General features: G+C 40.2%; 1 protein-coding gene across 1 annotated transcript in view; it reads right to left on the bottom strand.

Annotated features, from left to right (window-relative positions):
- Nucleotides 1–1,324: 1,324 nt before the first annotated feature.
- The window catches only part of PAQR3 (progestin and adipoQ receptor family member 3), a 33,605-nt gene continuing 14,808 nt past the window's right edge, over nt 1,325–20,121 (bottom strand). The window contains exons 5-8 of the mRNA XM_075861417.1: nt 18,129–18,326; nt 17,953–18,043; nt 9,804–9,947; nt 1,325–9,152 (exon numbers count right to left, since the gene is read on the bottom strand). Of these exons, the coding sequence (XP_075717532.1) occupies nt 9,805–9,947; nt 17,953–18,043; nt 18,129–18,326 (432 nt within the window). The 3' untranslated portion in view covers nt 1,325–9,152; nt 9,804. The remainder of the gene's footprint in view (nt 9,153–9,803; nt 9,948–17,952; nt 18,044–18,128; nt 18,327–20,121) is intronic.

Genomic DNA, 20,121 nt, shown 5'->3' with positions numbered 1-20,121 from the left:
TCACACGAGGCGTAATTTACGCGCCACTGTCAAATGACGGCGCGTAAATAGACGCCCGCGTCAAAGAAGTGACCTGTCACTTCTTTTGCCGTAATTGGAGCCGTTATTCATTGACTCCAATGAATAGCAGCGCCAATTACGTCCGTAATGGACGCGGCGTTCAAGCGCCTGCACATGCCGTTACGGCTGAAATTACAGGGATGTTTTCAGGCTGAAACATCCCCGTAATTTCAGCCGTTACGGACGCCCTCGTGTGAACATACCCTAAGCAGTGTTGCTGTGAATCCAGCACGGGGACGAGACCGTAGACTACTTAATAGAAGCATCGTGTCTGTGCTCTCTCTCTTTCTCTGCAGTAGTTCCCGCCTCTCTAAAGTATTTTATAAACAGCAGTTGTACCTGCTCCCTCAGTAAGGGCTTATTCAGACGAACGTATAATACGTCCGTGCTATGCGGGTGATTTTCACACACGTCGCACGGACCTATGTTAGTCAATGGGGCCGTTCAGGCTTTTCACGCAGCCTAAGGCCGGATTCACACGAGCGTGTGCGTTTTGCGCGCGCAAAAGGCACTTGACAGCTCCGTGTGTCAGCCCCGTATGATGTGCGGCTGCGTGCTTTTCGCGCAGCCGCCATCATTATGACACTCCGTTTGATTGTTTGTAAACAAAAGCACGTGGTGCTTTTCTGTTTTCATTCATCCTTTTCACAGCAGTTGCGCGAATCACGCGCTTCTCACAGAAGTGCTTCCGTGAGGCATGCGTGATTTTCACACACCCATTGACTTCAATGGGTGCGTGATGCGCGAAGTACGCTCAAAGAACGGACCTGTTGTGAGTTTTTCACAGTGGACTGACGCTGCGTAAAAATCACGCAACGGTCTGCATGGCCCCATAGACTAATATAGGTCCGTGCGACGCGCGTGAAAATCATGCGCGTTGCACGGACGTATATCCCGTTCGTCTGAATAAGCCCTAAGGCTAAGGTTTTATGGTGACACAAACTTTCCCATGATTAGCGGTAAAATTGCAGCATTACTGCAAGTTGCGCAAGCCTTCAATGTTTACCTGTTTGGAAGGTTGATGGTCGCAAGATTCCTTGTCACTAGACAAAAAACTGTTTGAGATTTCCACATATTATTCTAATTTAAAAAAGGCAATCCGCACTACACCTCTTTTTGAAAATATCCAGGACAAATGGGCAGTTATCCAGCCAGGTACTGCTCACACTCAAGTTCAATGGCGCTCAGTGCAAATGCCAAAAAGGAGATCGTCAAATCACAAATTGCAAGTCTAAAAAGAGTCAAATAGCACGGCACTCACCAATTATTTTAACATCTTTATTTTCGCTTTAACACATATCCAAAACAGCACATTGTGCGCAGTGGTTAGTCCCATCACACATGACACTTCATCCAGGGACCTGGGTGAAGATCTAGACGTAAAAGTAGTTTTCCCACTAAGAACATATTTCACCTATCCACAGGATAAGCGATAAATTGGGACCCCCACCGATCACTATAACAGGGGTACTGAGCCCCCGTTCCTGCTCACTGCACGATCGCAGTGAGGTGGATTTTGAATGTAGCGAACTAATGACCCTGTTCATGACATACATTAAATGGACACCATTATAGTCTATAGGAGACAGATGCCACCGTTATCCATTGAACGCATACGTCGCCCACAGACTTTAATGGCATCTCTTTAACTTAAACGTCATGAACGGCTATTGAGAAGCCCATGACTTCTACACTAAACTACACCTGTGCGTATTCCACAGTGGCATGCGTCAACCATAGGTTTCCAGGTTTTAAAAAAATATATAACATATACCGTACGGCATCATGTTTTGCAGGATGCCTCGGGATGGAAAAGCATAGTCTACTACGCTATTGCATCCTCCAAAAAAAAAAAAATATATATATACTGACGAATACCAGCCCAACAGAGGTCAAAGGGACACTCTTTTGGCCTCCATCGAGATAATGGCACCCTCTGGACACATTTAGAGTGCACGTCGGGATCTTTCCCAATGTACACGTTAAACAGAGGGCCAAAATGTGATGTCCCCATTGATAAACCTACCTCCTGTGCTCCACAATTTAGAAAGCTGCTAATCTTGGTGTGTTCACATCAGCGTTCGAGTTGTAGTCGACGGTGCCATTGATTTCGCAAAAAAAAAAAAACGGAAACCTTACGGAACGGAGACAAACGGAAACCATTTGCAACGGAAGCATTACCATTAACATCAATGGTAATGCAAACAGAAAGCTATGGTTTCTGTTCATGGGTTCTCCTGATGGAAAGGTCTGATGAAACCCTGACACTGATGTGAACACACACAAAGTCATAGAATGACCGTGTCCTGGAATATGTTGCCCAGCACGGTGTCTGATGAGATATGTAGATAGGAGGCTTCATTTTATTTTTGTAAATATCAATACATTTTTCTTACATTAGAACACAGACAGCGCACCTCATGGTTTTGCTACAGCAAACATCAATAGTTTCCATAACTGCACCATAAATACATTTTATTGCACAGTAATAAACCACACAGCTTTATAAATACATTTAAATTACATTTTATAAAATATTAAAGACTTGGAAATTTCGTACATTCTCAAAATGCAGCGCTTCTTACAATGAGATCAATAAATTGAAACAAATATGATCTAGGTTTAGTAAGGGAAAAAAAAATATGCATGTATATGCATTACATACATAGCGCCTACAAACATTCAGTCTTGAGTTTTTCATGTTTTATTCAATCACTGTATTAATGACATTTAGTTACACTGATTAAGAGGAAAAAAAGTGATTACAAATTATTAAATGCATATCTATTCACTACTGTAAGGCCCTGTTCAGTTTTTTGTTGGCAGAAAAAAATAAATAAATCTGCCTCCGAGTTCCTTCTGGAATTTTGAGGCACATTTTGAACCTCCTGCGCTTTTTTTGTGTTTTTCACCCATGTGCTTTTTCTGCCTTCCATTGATGTAAACGCGAGGTCAGTGGTGGAAACCGCAGCAAAAAAGGACATGCCGCGCTTTTTTTTTTTTCCCCACGAGCGGCCAAAACCCACTCGGGAAAGATAACACCTCTGCCTCCCATATAAAATCAATAGGGGGCGATTCCGGCCATTCTTTGTGTGCGCCGATTCTGACGCAGTTCTACGCGTCAAAATCATCGCCTAGAAAACAGTGTGTGAACTGACCCTTACTATATGCCATGTCACTGAAGGGCTTGTTCACACAAGTATTTTCAGTCTGAGATCCGTGCTTATATTTGTTGCCAAAGATGGGAACGGATCCCAGCAGAGAGGGGGGGGGGGGGGGAATTTTCATTCTTTTTCGGTCTGTGGCAAGAAATATATACAGGCTGAAAATACAGCCATGCCAAAATAAAAAAAATCAATCACTGGAGCTGTGAATTGGTATTAAAATGTCAAAGCTAAATAAATAGAAATTGCCAGTGTGAAAGGTTAGCAAAAATAACCCATTAGGGAAAGGATAAGAACTTTTCCACGTCAATAAGAGGCAAATGACAAGTCACATCTCGGAAAGAGTCGAGCTTGCATAACGGAGATGAAAACTGCATAGAACTACAACTGTGGCCACGGCCACGATGCTCAGCCTGGCACCAGTCACAGCCTAGCACCAGCAGTTAGGACACCAGGCCCAGAGCTGTACACTCCCCTGAAGTGGAAATCTGTGGTGCTATTGATCTATGAATACCCAGGACTGTAACTATAAAAAGGAGGCATCCTCTACGTCCAGAGGAAAGAAGGTTTCTAAACAAACATAGGGGATTCTTTACTAATGCAGTGAGACTATGGAAGAGACTGCCAGAGGAAGGTGATACGGTGAATTTGCGGAGAGTTCAAAAGGTGCCTGGATGTCTCAGACTAATAATAGTACAAGTTATAGGTACTAGATTTCTGGAAAAGGGTTGTTGATCCAGGGATTTATTCAAATTGCATTATTAAAACAAAACAAATGTTTTTTTCTCGAAGAAGATGAAGAAAATGGGCTTTTGCCTCATGGGGGTTTTAGCCTTCCGCTGGATCAACATTGCAGGATAAAAAGCTGAACTGGATGGACTAATGCCTTTTTGCAGCCTTAGAAACTATGTTACCATTTGCTTCTTCCGCATTCTGTGTAAAAAGGATTCTCTCTCAAGAAGGACTGCTCAAGCCACGAAAAGCACCACTGAATTCTAGCTCAAAATGTACAGCTCGTCACCTGGTATCTTTACTGCCGATAAAGAATCTCAGATACATGTATTTAAAGTGCCACAGTCTTTATAGTGGTATAAATAAAAGTACTGTCAATGTTATTACATAAAATATGAAAATAGTCCAAGGTAATGTACAATGTTATGTCCATATGTAATCAAAAGTTAAAAAATTATATCAATGTTTTAACTCCTCATGCATTATTTACATTGTACACTACCGGTCACGTTTTAGAACACCTCAATTTTTCCAGTTATTTTTTACATTAAACACCGTACAGAAAATAACGTGAAATGGTTCAAAAGTTAAATAAAATGAAAAATAATTTTTAACTTCAAACGCAACAATATGGTGAAAATCAGATTTTCAGAAAAGGGCTTTTTTCAGGGAAGACATCAAGGACAGCTGCTCTGCAGCACAGAAAGAATAGTTTGCATCCAATTTCAAACCATAATTTGCCATTAGGTGTCTGAACTTTTGGAGATTACTTTCAAACCCTCCGATTCTATAGAACTAGTGTTGGAACAGACTGCATTACAACACCCTGTAGGGCAGGATTTGGACAGTTTTGCTCTATAGGACAGAGCACATTGCTATCATAACGGCAAGAAAAAGACAATTAACAAAAGAAGTCAGACAATTATAACCCTTAGAAGTGTAGGTCTGTCCTACAGAGAAATTGCCAAGAAAGCCAAGGTGGCAGTCGGTAGTTTCCTATTCCATCAAAACGCACTTGGAAACTGACCGGAAGAGATCTGGCAGACAAGGCCACTACAAAATCAGATGACAAGTTTTTAGGAGAGTCAACAGTTTGCTTGATCGGCGCCTCACAGTACAAAATCTTCAAGCCCAGTTTAATGCAGCAAAAAATAAACAAGCTCAATTTCAAATGTGAAGAGACTTCTACCTGCAGGTTTGACAGGTCGAGTATCATAAGAAAGCCACTGCTAAGGTTGAAAAAAGGGGACTTGCCTGGGCCAAGCAGCAACTATAGTGGACTACTGAAGAGTGGAAGGTGGTCTTATGGACTGATGAATCAAAATTTGGTATCTTTGGTACATCACACAGGGTTTTTGTAGTGTGCGACACCAACTGTCAAACATGGGAGGAGGAACCGTGATCGTCTGGGGCTCTTTTGCTGGATCCAGAGTTGGCAACTTGCACATGGTTACTGGCACACTGGACAAAAAGGGCTACCACAACATGCGGTGCTGTATCTGGGGGGACGTGGTCCAGAGCCAAGGTGGCTTATACTGGCAGCATGGGTGCTGCTTGTTTTACTGGGTTGCTCCCTCGGCAGGTGATGTGTTGCAGCGGCATTAGTTGCCATGGGATACTTCACTTGGTAGAGTAGGAACCCACTTGAAAGAGGTCACCGTGAAGTGGCAAGTGGGCTTATAGTTTGAGCAAAATGTTTACTAAGAACCTCATGTTCGTGCATTTTATTTTGCGGAGCTGCAATAGATGAAGTGTAGCAAGTAAATGTGCGGTCCAGCTTTTCTTTTCTCCCTTGTGGATGTTAAACCCCATTGAGCTTGTTTGGGATGAACTAGACAGAAGAATAAAAGCAAAGCAGCCTACAAGTGCAGCATATTGGTGGGAACTTCTGCAACAATGTTGGGAAGAGATTTCTGAACAATATCTGAATACAATTGTAGAAAGAATGCCTCGATTGTGCAAAGTGTTATATCAGCTAGACGTGGCTACTTTGAAGAGTCAAAAATCTAAATTTACTTTGTTGATACAAAGTGAAGCCATTATTTGTATTAGTCGTAACTTATTTCTTCTAATATTTCATTGCAAAGTACATTTCAGACATTAAATTGTGTAAATATCAATAAAAACTGGAAAAATTGAGGGGGTTCTAAAACTTCTGACCGGTAATGTATATGGTAGCATTTAGTTATTACGGAACTCTAAAAATGTTAGTTCTCAGCCTAAATTTCCTTTTAGAATAAACTAATAACGCACATAAGGTATGGGCCGATTTATCTGCTGCCAAGCCAATTTTACCTTCTTTGATTTTATTCCAGCTTTAGGATTACGCTGCATTATAGTTACCTCTACATGAGGTTGTGCCTTGCAATCAGTCTGTCTCAGAGAGAGCCACGAATATCTGAGTGGCCCCATATAATACTACATTACAGCGGTCGCTACAAGGAAAAAAAAAAAAAATCAACGGACACATCTTCCCACAACAAAATGAGATGCTGGCAGTAGTCTTGGGAGCCAAATCAGTTTTCTGTATTAAAAAGGGGTTTTCTGTAATAAGACAACCCCTTTTAAAACTTTTTTTTTTTCCTATTGCCATATTAATTACATTTTCAGGAAAATAAATTTTAGGTGGACAATCTGTGTAATTCTTAGAATATACCAGTATAGAATGGAGCACACAAAAATCTATCTCCTGACCTAAAGGTAGGATCAGCACGTTCAGGTACGGAGACCCCGGATTGCTAGAATAAATGGGTTGTGACACTCTTTAGAGCACTGGTCTCTCTCAGGAGAGATGCGATCAGGTCATAGACTTTAGTAACCAAGTCTTTTCCAAGTGAAAGAGTAAATAAGGGGAAACGGTGCTCTGATAAGAGCCACAGTCCCTTTGTTCTAGCAACTAGTTCTGTAAAAAGGAGTACAATGGAAATACATTTTATATTACAAAGTTAAATAGTCTTTATTTTATGTACATTTATAAAAATAAAAAAAAGGGTTTAATATGGTCTCCGAAGACAATAATGATGGGGCACCTCCAAGTTTTTCTTAAGATATATTTGCAAAAAAACAAAAAAAAAAAAAAAAAAAAAAAGGCATCTGCTCTAGCTGTCCATACACTTAAATGTGGATGGGTTGCAACACCAGACAGACAGAGTGCAAATGCAAAAGTAGTGCTGTTTGAGGGCATAAAAAAAAAAAAAAGTAGACCCTTTATAAAATCTTGGATAACCCCATGAAACGGCCACTGTACTATTTAACAACATAACACTTTAGGCGACTACAGGAGACAAAGGTTTAGTGTTCCTTCAGGAAAACCTTAAACATGTAAAAGTAAAAGACAATCACATAAGTGTACCCCAGTGTGAAGGTGGTCTTACCATGAGACAGTGCCTGCTAAACCACCGGAATTCAGGGGTAATAAACGCAACCTCCACAGTGCTTCTCAAAAGGTCTGTTCAATGCGCACCCATGGGTACCACGGTCATGACACTTGCTTTCAATCAAAGCTAAACATCTAAAACGAGTCATACTTTTAGGACAGCAGAAGTTACAGAATTTCTTTTTAATTCACCACGACAATAGACATTTATAGTGCAGGTATTAAAAGATGTTGTCCCAACTGGACATCCCCAATGAAAATATTTTATTCGGCCATATGGAACGCTTCTCACCTGTATTAGCCAGATTGGAGATTCGCTATGATGAGCATCTCCATGTAATACTACATTTATGGCCACCCACCTATTTCCCTGGCGATATCAGTTGATCGACAGGGGTTTCGATAGCTTGGCTGTATCAGCTAATAGCCAAGTAGGCTGCATTTTGGAAGGTGGTTGTGCAGTTGGGACAAATCCTAGAACTGAAAACCCAAGTCAATAGTCACCTTTTTATAACTTACGTAAAAGGTACTTCTAGTGAACTTCTTGGGCAACTGAACATGTCTAATCTTGGCAAAACGGTCCTGTGGAGTTATGTTCCCATGATTTCATATCCCACAAGGGATTTTAACTCGCAAATCAATAAACGAGGTGTAGCTACTATTTTACACATGGTCACCGCTAGAATGTCAAGTATATCCAGTCATATAGAATCATTGGTTTTTGAAGGTTTACATAACTTAAAATAGCAAGAAATGCTGAGTTTGCAAACATTTGTAACACATTTTTCTTTATAAAAAAAATAAATAAAACCCTGGAGTTTAAAATAAAAAGAGTCTGAATTACATTATTTCATATGTAGTCACTTTTGAATATGTGAACAATATATGGTAAGGTTTTTAGAATCATTTTCCTTTATCACAATGTATATTTATCTTCAGCTTCTTATATAGCACCAACAAAAACTGTGGCACTGTACATAATCTCAATAATCCAGTTTAAAAAAAAAAAAATTTAAAAATGAACTCGAAAACTGTACATTTCAGGGAGCACAAATGGTAAGTGTTTCAAATAATCCACTTGAATTTTTCTTGCTAGAAGGAAAACCATTAGATAAACATCCATCATGTTAATAAGTGAGGCCACTAGTCTATAGTACATACTGGACATATTTTCTGCTTCAACAGAGAAAAAAAATCTATTAAAACCCTAGTATATTTTTTTTAAAATAATACATTTGATTTTGTTTAAATTAATAAATAAGAAGACACATCCAATATTATAAGACAAACCCTTAACATATGTTAGATATTTCTCCCTTGTATAAAATAATGATTTTCAGCTTATATGAAGTGATGGGATTCTGAAGAACATCTAATATTTTTGTACTGCTGTATCTTGTAGGACATGGCATGAAAAAGAGAAACCTTTACATCGGATTTGGCACCCAGTATGTTTTTGTGTATGCACGTTTGACAACATTAGAATAATGATAAACTCTCCTGTGGGCACAGATATGGAATGGATCACATTACCACCTTTCCAAAGCCATAAGGTTATTGTGGCGTCCTTTCTAAACGTCAAGTTAAGACCGGATTCAACACTGCAGTTCCATGCCCAGTGTCTTCTCACCAGCCTTTAGAAGCAAGGGTTAATACTACACTATCCAGCTTTGTATCACTCTCCTTAGGCCACGGTCACCTTAGAACGCCTTCTGACTTTCCCGCAGCAAACCTCTAGTGATTTGAAAGGATGCGTCACTGGTTTGTCAGAGAAAAAAGAAAAAAAAAAAACGAAGAACCCCAGCATCCATATTCTGATTCTGGAAACAAAGCAGATATGGTAGAAAGCTATTAGTGGAGTAAAACAAGCCATCTCCATATTGTTTTCAGACCGAGCTTAACTTCGTTGTAAAAGATCAGTTCAATAGGGATACATTATTTCTGGGTAATCGGTAAAATGACAAGCAGATATGGATTTTCCCGCTCAACACTATTTTACGTGTCGTTCAGAATCACATAGCACAGAAGGGATAACAGCCAAGTTGTTACCAAGGATCACTAATACCTGTGGGCCTTTGTGGAGACCTTTTTGAGTCCGTAATGAACATCGACCTAAAGTACCAGTAATACTTCTCTAGCCAATACCGGGCATAATTCAATGTTTCTTCACAAGGCGCAAAGATCCATATTTCAGGTTGGTAATAGTGGATCAAATCCACCAGGGAAATTGCGGAGCCCTTAAAAGGTGTATTCCAGTCAATAACATTTATCACCTTTGCTATTCAGCATTTCTGTAACGGAGTTGTATGGAGTGCCATCACGCATGTTAACCACCACTCCATACATACCCCTCACTGCAATTGTGCTGGTATGGGGGGGGGGGGGGGGGGGTGACGGTGGTCTATAATTTTAAATGCCATTATTTAAAAGAAGCAGAATGCTGTTGGCATAATTGTGGTGTCTTCTCCTACCTCACAGATGATCCACATGAGCAGGGCATGGTTGACTGTGTCTGTACTGCATAATGTAGACCGTAGACTGGTGCCACCAATACAACATTACCACGGCAAGAACGTGCCACAGCTGATGACTGGAACCAAGGTAATTTAGCTGTCCTGTTATAGAAATAAAAAACACACCAAACAAAAACATTAAAAGCCAAGGATGATAAAAAAAAAATATATAATTCTCTACCACATTGTCTGTTTTAATCAGCCTAAGGCCACGTTCAGACATTACAGTACGATAGATGTTAAAAATAAAACAAAAATAATCACCGTTGACTTCAGTGCATGCTGGGGATTTTCACATCTGCAGCATGTCTATTATCCTGCAGAATTGTAGCATATTTCACACTTTGCAATGCAAAGGGTGAAATCTGCAGGAAAATTTGCATGGAATACATAATTCACATTTTGGTTTATTTTCACGTTAAAAGAACCCTTATTTTAGGTAACTTATAAGGGCACCCTGGACCATCAATTGGGTATATTCAATTGTTTGACTGAAACGTTTTAAGTCGTTTATCCATGGCAGGAAAAATAAATCCTGGCCAATAAAGAAATAAAACTGAGCTCTTAGGCCATGTTCAAACCTCCAACGGAACCCATTGACTTTAATAGGTTTCGTCGGTTTTCCGTCGGGGTTTTCTCGATTTTACCGGAAACCATAGTGCAGCATGCTGCGCTATTGTTCCCAGTCATCTCTGCGACGCAGATGTGAACATAGTCTTAAAAAGCTGTATCTTTTATTATAATGATATGATGGGCTAGTTTTGCAGGTGTAAGAGACAGCATATCTGTAGCACTCTGACCCTATAGCTATGGATTGGATTAGATACAGTGGCTCAGCAGACAGTATCACACATGAAAGGATTAGATACAGGAACCAGCTCGCTGACGTTGCGGCTCCAGCGCTGGACCCAGGAAATGTAAGAGTAACAATGTTTTCTTTTTTTTTTTTTTAAGTGTTACTACATTTTTTTTTTGTGGGTTTGTGTTTTTAACAGGCTCAGTTGTTGGACTACATCAGATTAGAGGACTACTTCTATGACTTTTTTTAGTCTCAATAAAATAGTAAATGAGGGTTGTGTGGGTTTTTTATTTTTTTTAAATTTCAATAAAATATTTTTTTTACGCCCTTGTATATTTTTAAACTTTATTACTACCGCCTTATTATGGGCCACTGGCTGATTGACAGCGTCCATTACTAAAGCGGGGCTTAGTGTTTGCCGATGCAGAGGCTAACACTAACCCCCATTATTACCCCGGTACCCACCGCCACCAGGGGTGCTAGGAAGAGCTGGATACGATCCAGTACCCGACAATCTGTAGCAATGGACGGGTACTGCGGCTGATGTGTTATATCTGGCTGGTTATGGAAAATATGGGGGGGGGGGGCCTCCCCAATAATAACCAGCCAGATACAACACAGCAGCAGCTTAGCGTTACCAGGGTGGAAAGGTCCACGGTTTCTGACCTTTGCCATCCTAATCATACCAGCCTGCAGCCGCTACAGATGGTCGGGTACTGGATCATACCTGGCTCTTCCCAGTACCCCTGGTGGTGGTGGATACTGGGGTAATAATGGGGGTTAGTGTTAGCCTTGGCATCGGCTAAAATTAAGCCCCGCCTTAGTAATGGACGCTGTCAGCCAGCGGCCACTATTAAAGCGGTAGTAATAAAGTTTAAAATAAAATAAAAGACATAGAAAAAATATTTTAGTGAAACACAATAAAAAAAAAAAAACACATGTGGTAGGCTTAGATACAGGGCCCCAGACTGTAATCTTATACTGTATAAGATTACAGCCTACTGTATCTACTGTATTACTGTTAATCCTACTATGTGGTAAGCTTAGATACAGGGCCCATCAGACATGGGCCATGTATCTAAGAATACCATGTAGTAGGCTTAGATACAGGGTCCATGTGTGACACGGTCTGTTAGACCCTGTATCTAAGCTTACCACAAGGCAGGTTTAGACACAGGACCACAGCAGACCATAACGTTACACTTACCTTCTCTTCAGCTTCGGGTGCAGCGGATGTCCCAACACCATCTTGTGACATCATGATGCGAGAAGACGTCAGGACTTCCGCTGCGCTCGGGAAGGAAAATGGGTAAGTATGTGTCGTTACTATAGTAACAGGGGCCCGTGTATTTGATTACATAGGTCCCAGTTACTATAGTAACTTCTACAGATGCAGTGCAGGCGGCCGCGGCCTGGTCGCAATTGCGGGCAGTCGCCGGGGATCCGGGGCACCGGGCCAAAGAACGGAAATGGGGCCCCGAAGGCCCGGTGCTACTGACGCCCCTGCAATAACCTAACCCCCTTAAGGACACGGACAATTTTGGCTTTGGGGACAAAACAGTTTTCCTATTTTTTACTTATTGTAGTTGTAGAGGATTCTATAATTAGGAAGACAGACAGAATAATTTGTCGTCAAGACCGCCTCAACCAAATGGTTTGCAGTCTCCCGGTTCAGTATGTGGTGGAACGGGTGGATAAATTACTGGGAGGGGCTGGTGATAATCCAGCTGTCGTGGTCCATGTGGGAACCAACGACAGAACACATGGTAGGTGGAGGAGCCTTAAGAATAATTTTAAAGAACTAGGCAACAAGCTGAAGGGAAGGACCTCCAAGGTTGTATTGTCAGGAATACTGCCTGTGCCATGCGCATCACAGGAAAGACACTGGGAGCTCAGAGAGTTAAACGCATGGCTGAAGTCTTGGTGTAGAGGAGAAGGCTTTGAGTTCCTAGAGCACAGGGCTGACTTTTCATTCGGGAACAAACTGTATTCTGCAGATTTGCACCTAAATGGAAGGGGGTCCACTGTGCAGGGGGAGAGAATTCTAGATGGGGTGGCGGAGTATTTAAACTGGGACTGAGGTCAATGTAGAAAATAAAGGGGTAGTCAGGTTAGAGAGGGCTCAGACTATATTGGTGGGGGGGGGGGGAGAAATAGACTGTGGGGAGAGGACTAGACAACAGGATAAGGAGATCCTTTTGTTACAAAACAGCAATGAAAATAAAGATGCCCAAATAAATCACATTTCTGATACCGAACGTGACAATTTGAAATACAAGTTAAAGTGTATGTTCACAAATGGCAGAAGTCTAGCAAGAAAAATGGGGGAGCTGGAGGCCTTGGTACTGGAATAACATTGATATAGTTGGTGTTGTGAAACATGGCTAGACTCTTCTCATGACTGGGCTGTAAATCTACAGGGTTTTACAGTTTCAGACAGACAGGACAAATAGGAACGGTGGTGGTGTATGTCTGTATGTGAAGTGATATGAAGGAGAGTGTGAAAGAGTAGTGGGTGAAGATTGTGAGGAGGTTAAAATATTGTGGGAAACGTTGTTGGTGTTATTACAAAGTGAGGTAAAACACTGAAAAAATAACTTTTGGTGTAATCTATAGACCCCCCAATATAACGGAGGAGATAGGTCAGCTATATAAAACAGATGGATCAGACAGCACAGGGGGGTACTGTAGAGATAATGGGAGATTTTAATTACCGGGATATTAACTGTTGTCATGGTTCGGCTTCAACTGCAAAGGGGAAAAATTTCCTCAACCTGTTGCAGGAAAATTTTATGGGCCAGTTTGTGCAAGACCCGACTAGAGGTGAAGCTCTGTTGGATCTGGTCATTTCTAATAATGCAGAGCTTGTTGGGAATGTCAATGTTCGCGAAAACCTCGGTAACAGTGATCACAATATAGTTACATTTTACATATACTGTAAAAAATAAACACCGGCTGGGAGGGCAAAAACATTTAATTTTAAGAAGGCCAATTACTCCAGGATGAGGGCTGCAATTCAGGATATAGACTGGGAAGAACTAATGTCAAATAATGGTACAAATGATAAATGGGAGATCTTAAAATCCACTTTGTATAATTATGGTGCAAAATGTATTCCTGTAGGTATGAAGTATAAACGACTGAAATTAAACCCCACATTCTGTAAAAAGGGCAATACATGACAAAAAAGGGTATTTGAAAAATACAAATCTGAGGGTACAGCTGTAGCCTTTGTGAATTATAAAGAACTTAATAAAATCTGCAAAAAAGTAATAAAATCAGCAAAAATACAAAATGAAAGGCAGGTGGCCAAGGATAGTAAAACAAATCCCCAAAAATTCTTCAGGTATATAAATGCAAAGAAGCCAAGGTCTGAACATGTAGGACCCCTAAATATTGGTAATGGGGAGATGGTCTTAGGGGATTAAGAGAAGGCAGAGTTACTAAATAGGTTCTTTAGCTCTGTATATACAACAGAAGAAAGAGCAGCTGATGTAGCCGGTGCCAGTGCTGTTAATATATCAATTAATATAATGAATTGGCTGAATCTAGATATGGTCCAAGCTAAATTAAATAAAATAAATGTGCATGAGGCCCCGGGACCAGATGGGTTACACCCTACAGTTCTTAAATAGCTTAGTTCAGTTATTTCTGTCCCCCTCTTCATAATATTTAGAGATTCTCTAGTGACTGGTATAGTGCCAAGAGACTGGCAAAGGGCAAATATGGTGCCTATTTTCAAAAAAAAGGGCTCTAGGTCTTCCCCGGGTAATTATAGACCAGTTAGCTTATCAATTTTGGGGAAAATATTTTAGGGGCTATATACAGGATTATGTGACAAAAAATAGTATTATAAGTGACAGCCAGCACGGTTTTACTAAGGACAGAAGTTGTCAAACTAATCCGATTTGTTTTTATGAAGAGGTCAGCAGAAGCCTAGACAGAGGGGCCGCTGTGGATATAGTGCTTTTGGACTTTGCAAAGGCATTTGACACTGTCCCTCATAGACGTCTAATGGGTAAATTAAGGACTATAGGTTTAGAAAGTATAGTTTGTAATTGGATTGAGAATTGGCTCAAGGACCGTATCCAGAGAGTTGTGGTCAATGATTCCTACTCTGAATGGTCACCGGTTAGAAGTGGTGTACCCCAGGGTTCAGTGCTGGGACCACTATTATTCAATTTAGTTATGAATGATAGAAAATGGATTAATAGCACTATTTCTATTTTTTCAGATGACACCAAGCTATGTAATATTGTTCAGTCTATAGAAGAGGTTAGTAAATTGCAAGCGGATTTGGCAGCACAATGTTTGGGCATCCACTTGGAAAATGAGATTTAATGTAGAGAATTGTATAGTTATGCATCTGGGTACCAACAACCTGCATGCATCATATGTCCTAGGGGGAGCTACACTGGGGGAGTCACTTGTTGAAAAGGGTTTGGGTGTACTTGTAAATCATAAACTAAATAACAGAATGCAATGTCAATCAGCTGCTTCAAAGGCCAGCAAGATATTGTCGTGTATTAAAAGAGGCATGGACTCGCAGGACAGGGATGTAATATTACCACTTAAGGGTATGTTCACACGCTGAGAGGCAGTTACGTGTGAAAAGACAGACTGTTAACAGCTGCCTCGTTTCACACGTAAAAGCTCCTCCTCGTAATTTACGAGGCGTCTGAGACGCTCGTAAACCTTGAGCCGTGCTTCATTGATTTCAATGAAGAACGGCTCAAATTACGTGGCAAAGAAGTGCCCTGCACTTCTTTGCCGAGGCAGTAAATTTACGCGTCGTCGTTTGACAGCTGTCAAACGACGACGCGTAAATTACAGGTCGTCGGCACAGTACGTCGGCAAACCCATTCAAATGAATGGGCAGATGTTTGCCGACGTATTGCAGCCCTATTTTCAGACGTAAAACGAGGCATAATACGCCTCGTATACGTCTGAAATTTGGCCGTGTGAACATACCCTTACAAAGCATTAGTGAGGCCTCATCTAGAATATGCAGTTCAGTTCTGGGCTCCAGTTCATAGAAAGGATGCCCATGAGTTGGAAAATATACAAAGAAGAGAAACGAAGCTAATAAGGGACATGGAGAATCTAAGTTATGAGGAAAGATTAAACCGATTTAGCCTTGAGAAAAGACGACTAAGGGGGGACATGATTAACTTATATAAATATATTACTGGCACATACAAAAAAATATGGTGAAATACTGTTCCATGTAAAACCCCCTCAAAAAACAAGGGGGCACTCCCTCCGTCTGGAGAAAAAAAGGTTCAATCTGCAGAGGCGACAAGCCTTCTTTACTGTGAATCTATGGAATAGTCACCGCAGGAGCTGGTCACAGCAGGGACAGTAGATGGCTTTAAAAAAGGCTTAGATCATAGTAAATGATCAGCGTATGAATGAAAAACTATCAGCGGAGTAGAAATTTTTCCCTTCCCTTGGTTGAACTTGATGGACTTGTGTCTTTTTTCAACCATACGAACTATGTAACTATGTATCCCAGCGCTTAGTTTTTTTGTTCAATGTAGCTGTGTATGTTTTTTTTCCAGGACGAAGTGTAGCTAAACGTTCGACAAACTTCTGACATGTCATAGTGACATGTCAGAAGTTTGGATTGGTGAAGACGGAGCACGGAGACCCCCACGAATCGCTAGAACGAAGCAGATGAAGCACTCGTGTGAGCGCTCAGCTGCTTTGTTTCTGTTCAGCTTTTTCCGGAAAGCCGATGTATCGGTGTACAGGCTCATAGACTTTTTATGGAGTCCGTACACAGATACATTTGTTTCCGGAAAAAGCCGAACAGACACAAAGCGGCTGAGCGCTCACACGAGTGCTTCAGCTGCTTCGTTCTAGCGATTGGTGGGGGGTCTCCGTGCTCGCACCCCCACCAATCCAAACTTCTGACATGTCAATATGACGTCAGAAGTTTGTCAAACGTTTAGCTACACTTTAATGTAAATGGTACATTACATAATAGTTCAATTTATAGAAACTTTTATTTTGGCAAAAATGCTGATAAAAAGCAGTTACAGATCATCAATGATGCTATAAATTTGTTGTACAGGTTGTTACGGTAGTGAGGATACCAAATATGTTATATTATGATATGGGACGATTTAATAAAGTTTATTTATTGTAAAAAAATAAATAAATATATATGCATTTGTGTGTATTTTTTTTACAGATTTAACATTACTTTTTTTAATCCCATAGGGGGATTTAAAATGTTTCAGAAAAAAAAGTAGATTTTCATCTTCACATACGAATTCAAATAAATGCAGCAAAAAAAAACGCTAACTATACCCCTAGATAAATTCCCTGAGGGGTGTAGTTTCCAAAATGAGGTCACTTTTGGGGGGTCTTTATTGTTTTGGCCCCACAAGACCTCTTCAAACCTGACATGGTACCTAAAATGGTACCTAAAATATATGCCCAAAAAAAAAAAAAAAAAAAAAAAAAGAGGCCCCAAAATCCACTAGGTGCTCCTTTGCTTCTGAGGCCTGTATTTCAGTAAATTAGCGCACTAGGGCCACATGTGGGATATTTCTAAAAACTGCAGAATCTGGGCAATTAATAATAAGTTACATTTCTCGGGTAAAACCGTCTGTGGTATAGAAAAAAAATGTATTACAAATGAATTTTGTAAAAAAAAATAAAAATGAAATTTGTAACTTTCACCTCTACTTTGCTTTAATTCCGGTGAAACGCCTAAAGGGTTAAAACACTTTCTGAATGCTGTTTTGAATACTTTGAGGGGTGCAGTTTTCAAAATGGGGTGATTTATGGGGACTTTGTAATATATAAGGCCCTCAAAGCCACTTTAGAACTGAACTGGTCCTTGTAAAAACTAAAGTAGACATATGGGAAATGTTAACTAGTTACTATTTTGTGTGGTATTACTATCTGTTTTACAAACAGATACATTTAAATTTAGAAAAATGCTAATTTTTGCAAATCTTCAAATCTTGGTGTTTTTTACAAATAAATATTGAATTTATCGACCAAATTTTTTCCCTAACATAAAGTACAATATGTCACGAGAAAACAATCTCAGAATCACTTGGATAGGTAAAAGCATTCCGGAGTTATTACCACATAAAGGGACACATGTCAGATCGGCTTCGTCCTGAAGGCCAAAACAGGCTCAGTCCTGAAGGGGTTAATGCTATGTACCAAAATACTTCACTTCTGGGGGCATTTTGGTGAAACGAAGACATTAGAAACCATAAACAGTAATACATGATTTTCAAGCACAAAGACTAAAGAGTTTGCAATATTTTATATGTTTTTTGTTACCTGGAAAATATCTCTCTGGAACTTTAGAAATATAAAACAGAAAAGCAGATGCTGCAATTAGATACATGACAATGACACGAGGAGCAAACTCCTGAAAAAGAGGAAACGCAGTCAGTAGTTATAATCGGTTCATAATGCTGCTGATCTACAAGATCTACTTATTAACAAGTACCCACCTGGACTATAGAAGCCCCAATACCGCCATTGAGCCAAATCCAGTGGATAGTAGGAATAATTCCATAACCAGACACAGAACAAAATATAACAGAGCGCAGCCTGTGCCATTGTTGTGTGAGGTAGCTAGGATGAATCTGAGCAAAGAACACCGCCAAGATCATTGCCAGAACTGTAATTAAATATACCTGACGCCAGTACTGCAAACAAAAGCAAAGAAAACCCATGACAGTACATCATAATACAAATACATCAAAAACGCATCCGATCAAACTTGTCTCCTACATAGAAGTATTTAACTAACCGCAGCAACTCCAGTGCAACCCCCAATGGACAAAATGATGAGAGAACTTTATTATATCTGATTTAATGCAATTCTGGCTTTTCATATGCATGGACTCTGAACGTTGGTGTGGCTTTCCTCTGGGTACTCCAGTTTCCGCAGATGTACACAACGTAGACCAAAGCTTTGCCTTACGTAGGCTAGAATAACACATGCAGGTTTTTATGCTGTTTTTTTTTTCGCAAAAGCCAAATATGGATCCAATAGAAAAAAAAAAAAATGTATAGTACCGTAAAAGGGTTTTCCCATCTCAGTTTCTGCCGATACTCCCCACCATCCACAGAATACAGGGGCCACTGTGCTGGTTTAGTGCTTTTGGGAGCACTGCTGTGCAGGGGATACTCTGTTCAAGTGAACTAATTCAGTGGTCGGGAGTGCCTCTTTAAAGAATGAACCATGTTTTTTTTTTATTATTTCATTATGGGTTTTTTTTTTTTTCAGTTCTAAGCAAACATGTGTTGACATCGCTGTGTCACCATAGGTTTACTGCAGTATCTCTCAGCAAAGTACAGCAATACACGAAGATTTAGGCAGCGTAAACTTAGACGAGGCAGTCAAAAAAATGCACCAAATTTATTAAAGTGGCGCATGCTGTATGATCAATTTTGCGCATCTTGCTAGACGTGTTAGAAACTTTTCTCTTCCTTATAATCACTTATTAGTTGGCTTAGTTTATGGCAGTTTTTTTTTTTTCCCAATTTTTTTCCTGCACGGCGTCACATTTTAAGCCACATTCCTTTCTGCTAACTCACGCTCCCTTATCAAGGAGTGTCGAAAAAAAGTGCTTAAGAATAAATGTGGCGCACAGCACGTACACCAGAATTCTGGCGCTTTTTGAATAGTAAACCTGCTCCATTGTGTGCCTGTTAGAGGCATTCTGAAGCAGTATTCTGCCTAGTCCCTCTCTTGCATGGGTCATGCCCCACACATTCATGCTTTAAGCAGCAGCAGCCCTTTCACTCAGCATGGGATTTGGTGGTTGACACCGCTACAGTGCTATTGGGGCTCTGTACGGAAAAAAAGGCGTTAATAATGTTAGGGCAGGACATGCTTTTTTTATTTACAAATGTTTGAGGGTAAATCTCTATTTGTATACATGTATAACAGATGGGACTCTCCCTTCTCTCTCACATGCCACTGGCTGCAGCTCAACGCATGACATCACTGTGGATTAAAGGCGTTGTACAGTTTCAGCAAATTAATATTTTTGTATAATTAAAAAAAAAAGTTAGACAATTTTCCAATATACTTTCTGTATTAATTCCTCACACCTTTCAAGATCTCTGCTTGTCGTCATTCAGTAGACACAGTAATTGTTTACTTCCAGTGGATACAATTCTGTCACTGGACACGCAGATGCTGTGATCATTAGAAGAGACCGCTCTGATACACATACTATAACGAGCCGTGCACCTGTGTGTCCATCACATGACCATGGACAGAATTGGATCCACAATGAATGTTCCTACTGAATAAATAGCAGATATCTTAAAAACCTTGAAGAAATTATACAGAAAGCATATATTGGATTTTTTTTTTTATAGTATTAAAAGTTTAAACGTTTGTGGAAATGGAAAACCGCTTTAAATAAGGTCAGACTCCAAACAAAGCATTACAATCAATTAAGCCGAGTACCCAAAAATCTCTGCAGA

This window comes from Rhinoderma darwinii, chromosome 1, assembly GCF_050947455.1.
Source record: "Rhinoderma darwinii isolate aRhiDar2 chromosome 1, aRhiDar2.hap1, whole genome shotgun sequence".
Taxonomy (NCBI): Eukaryota; Metazoa; Chordata; class Amphibia; order Anura; family Rhinodermatidae; genus Rhinoderma; species Rhinoderma darwinii.
Note: the sequence above shows the minus strand (reverse complement) of the source record. Positions and strands in the feature narration are given on the sequence as shown.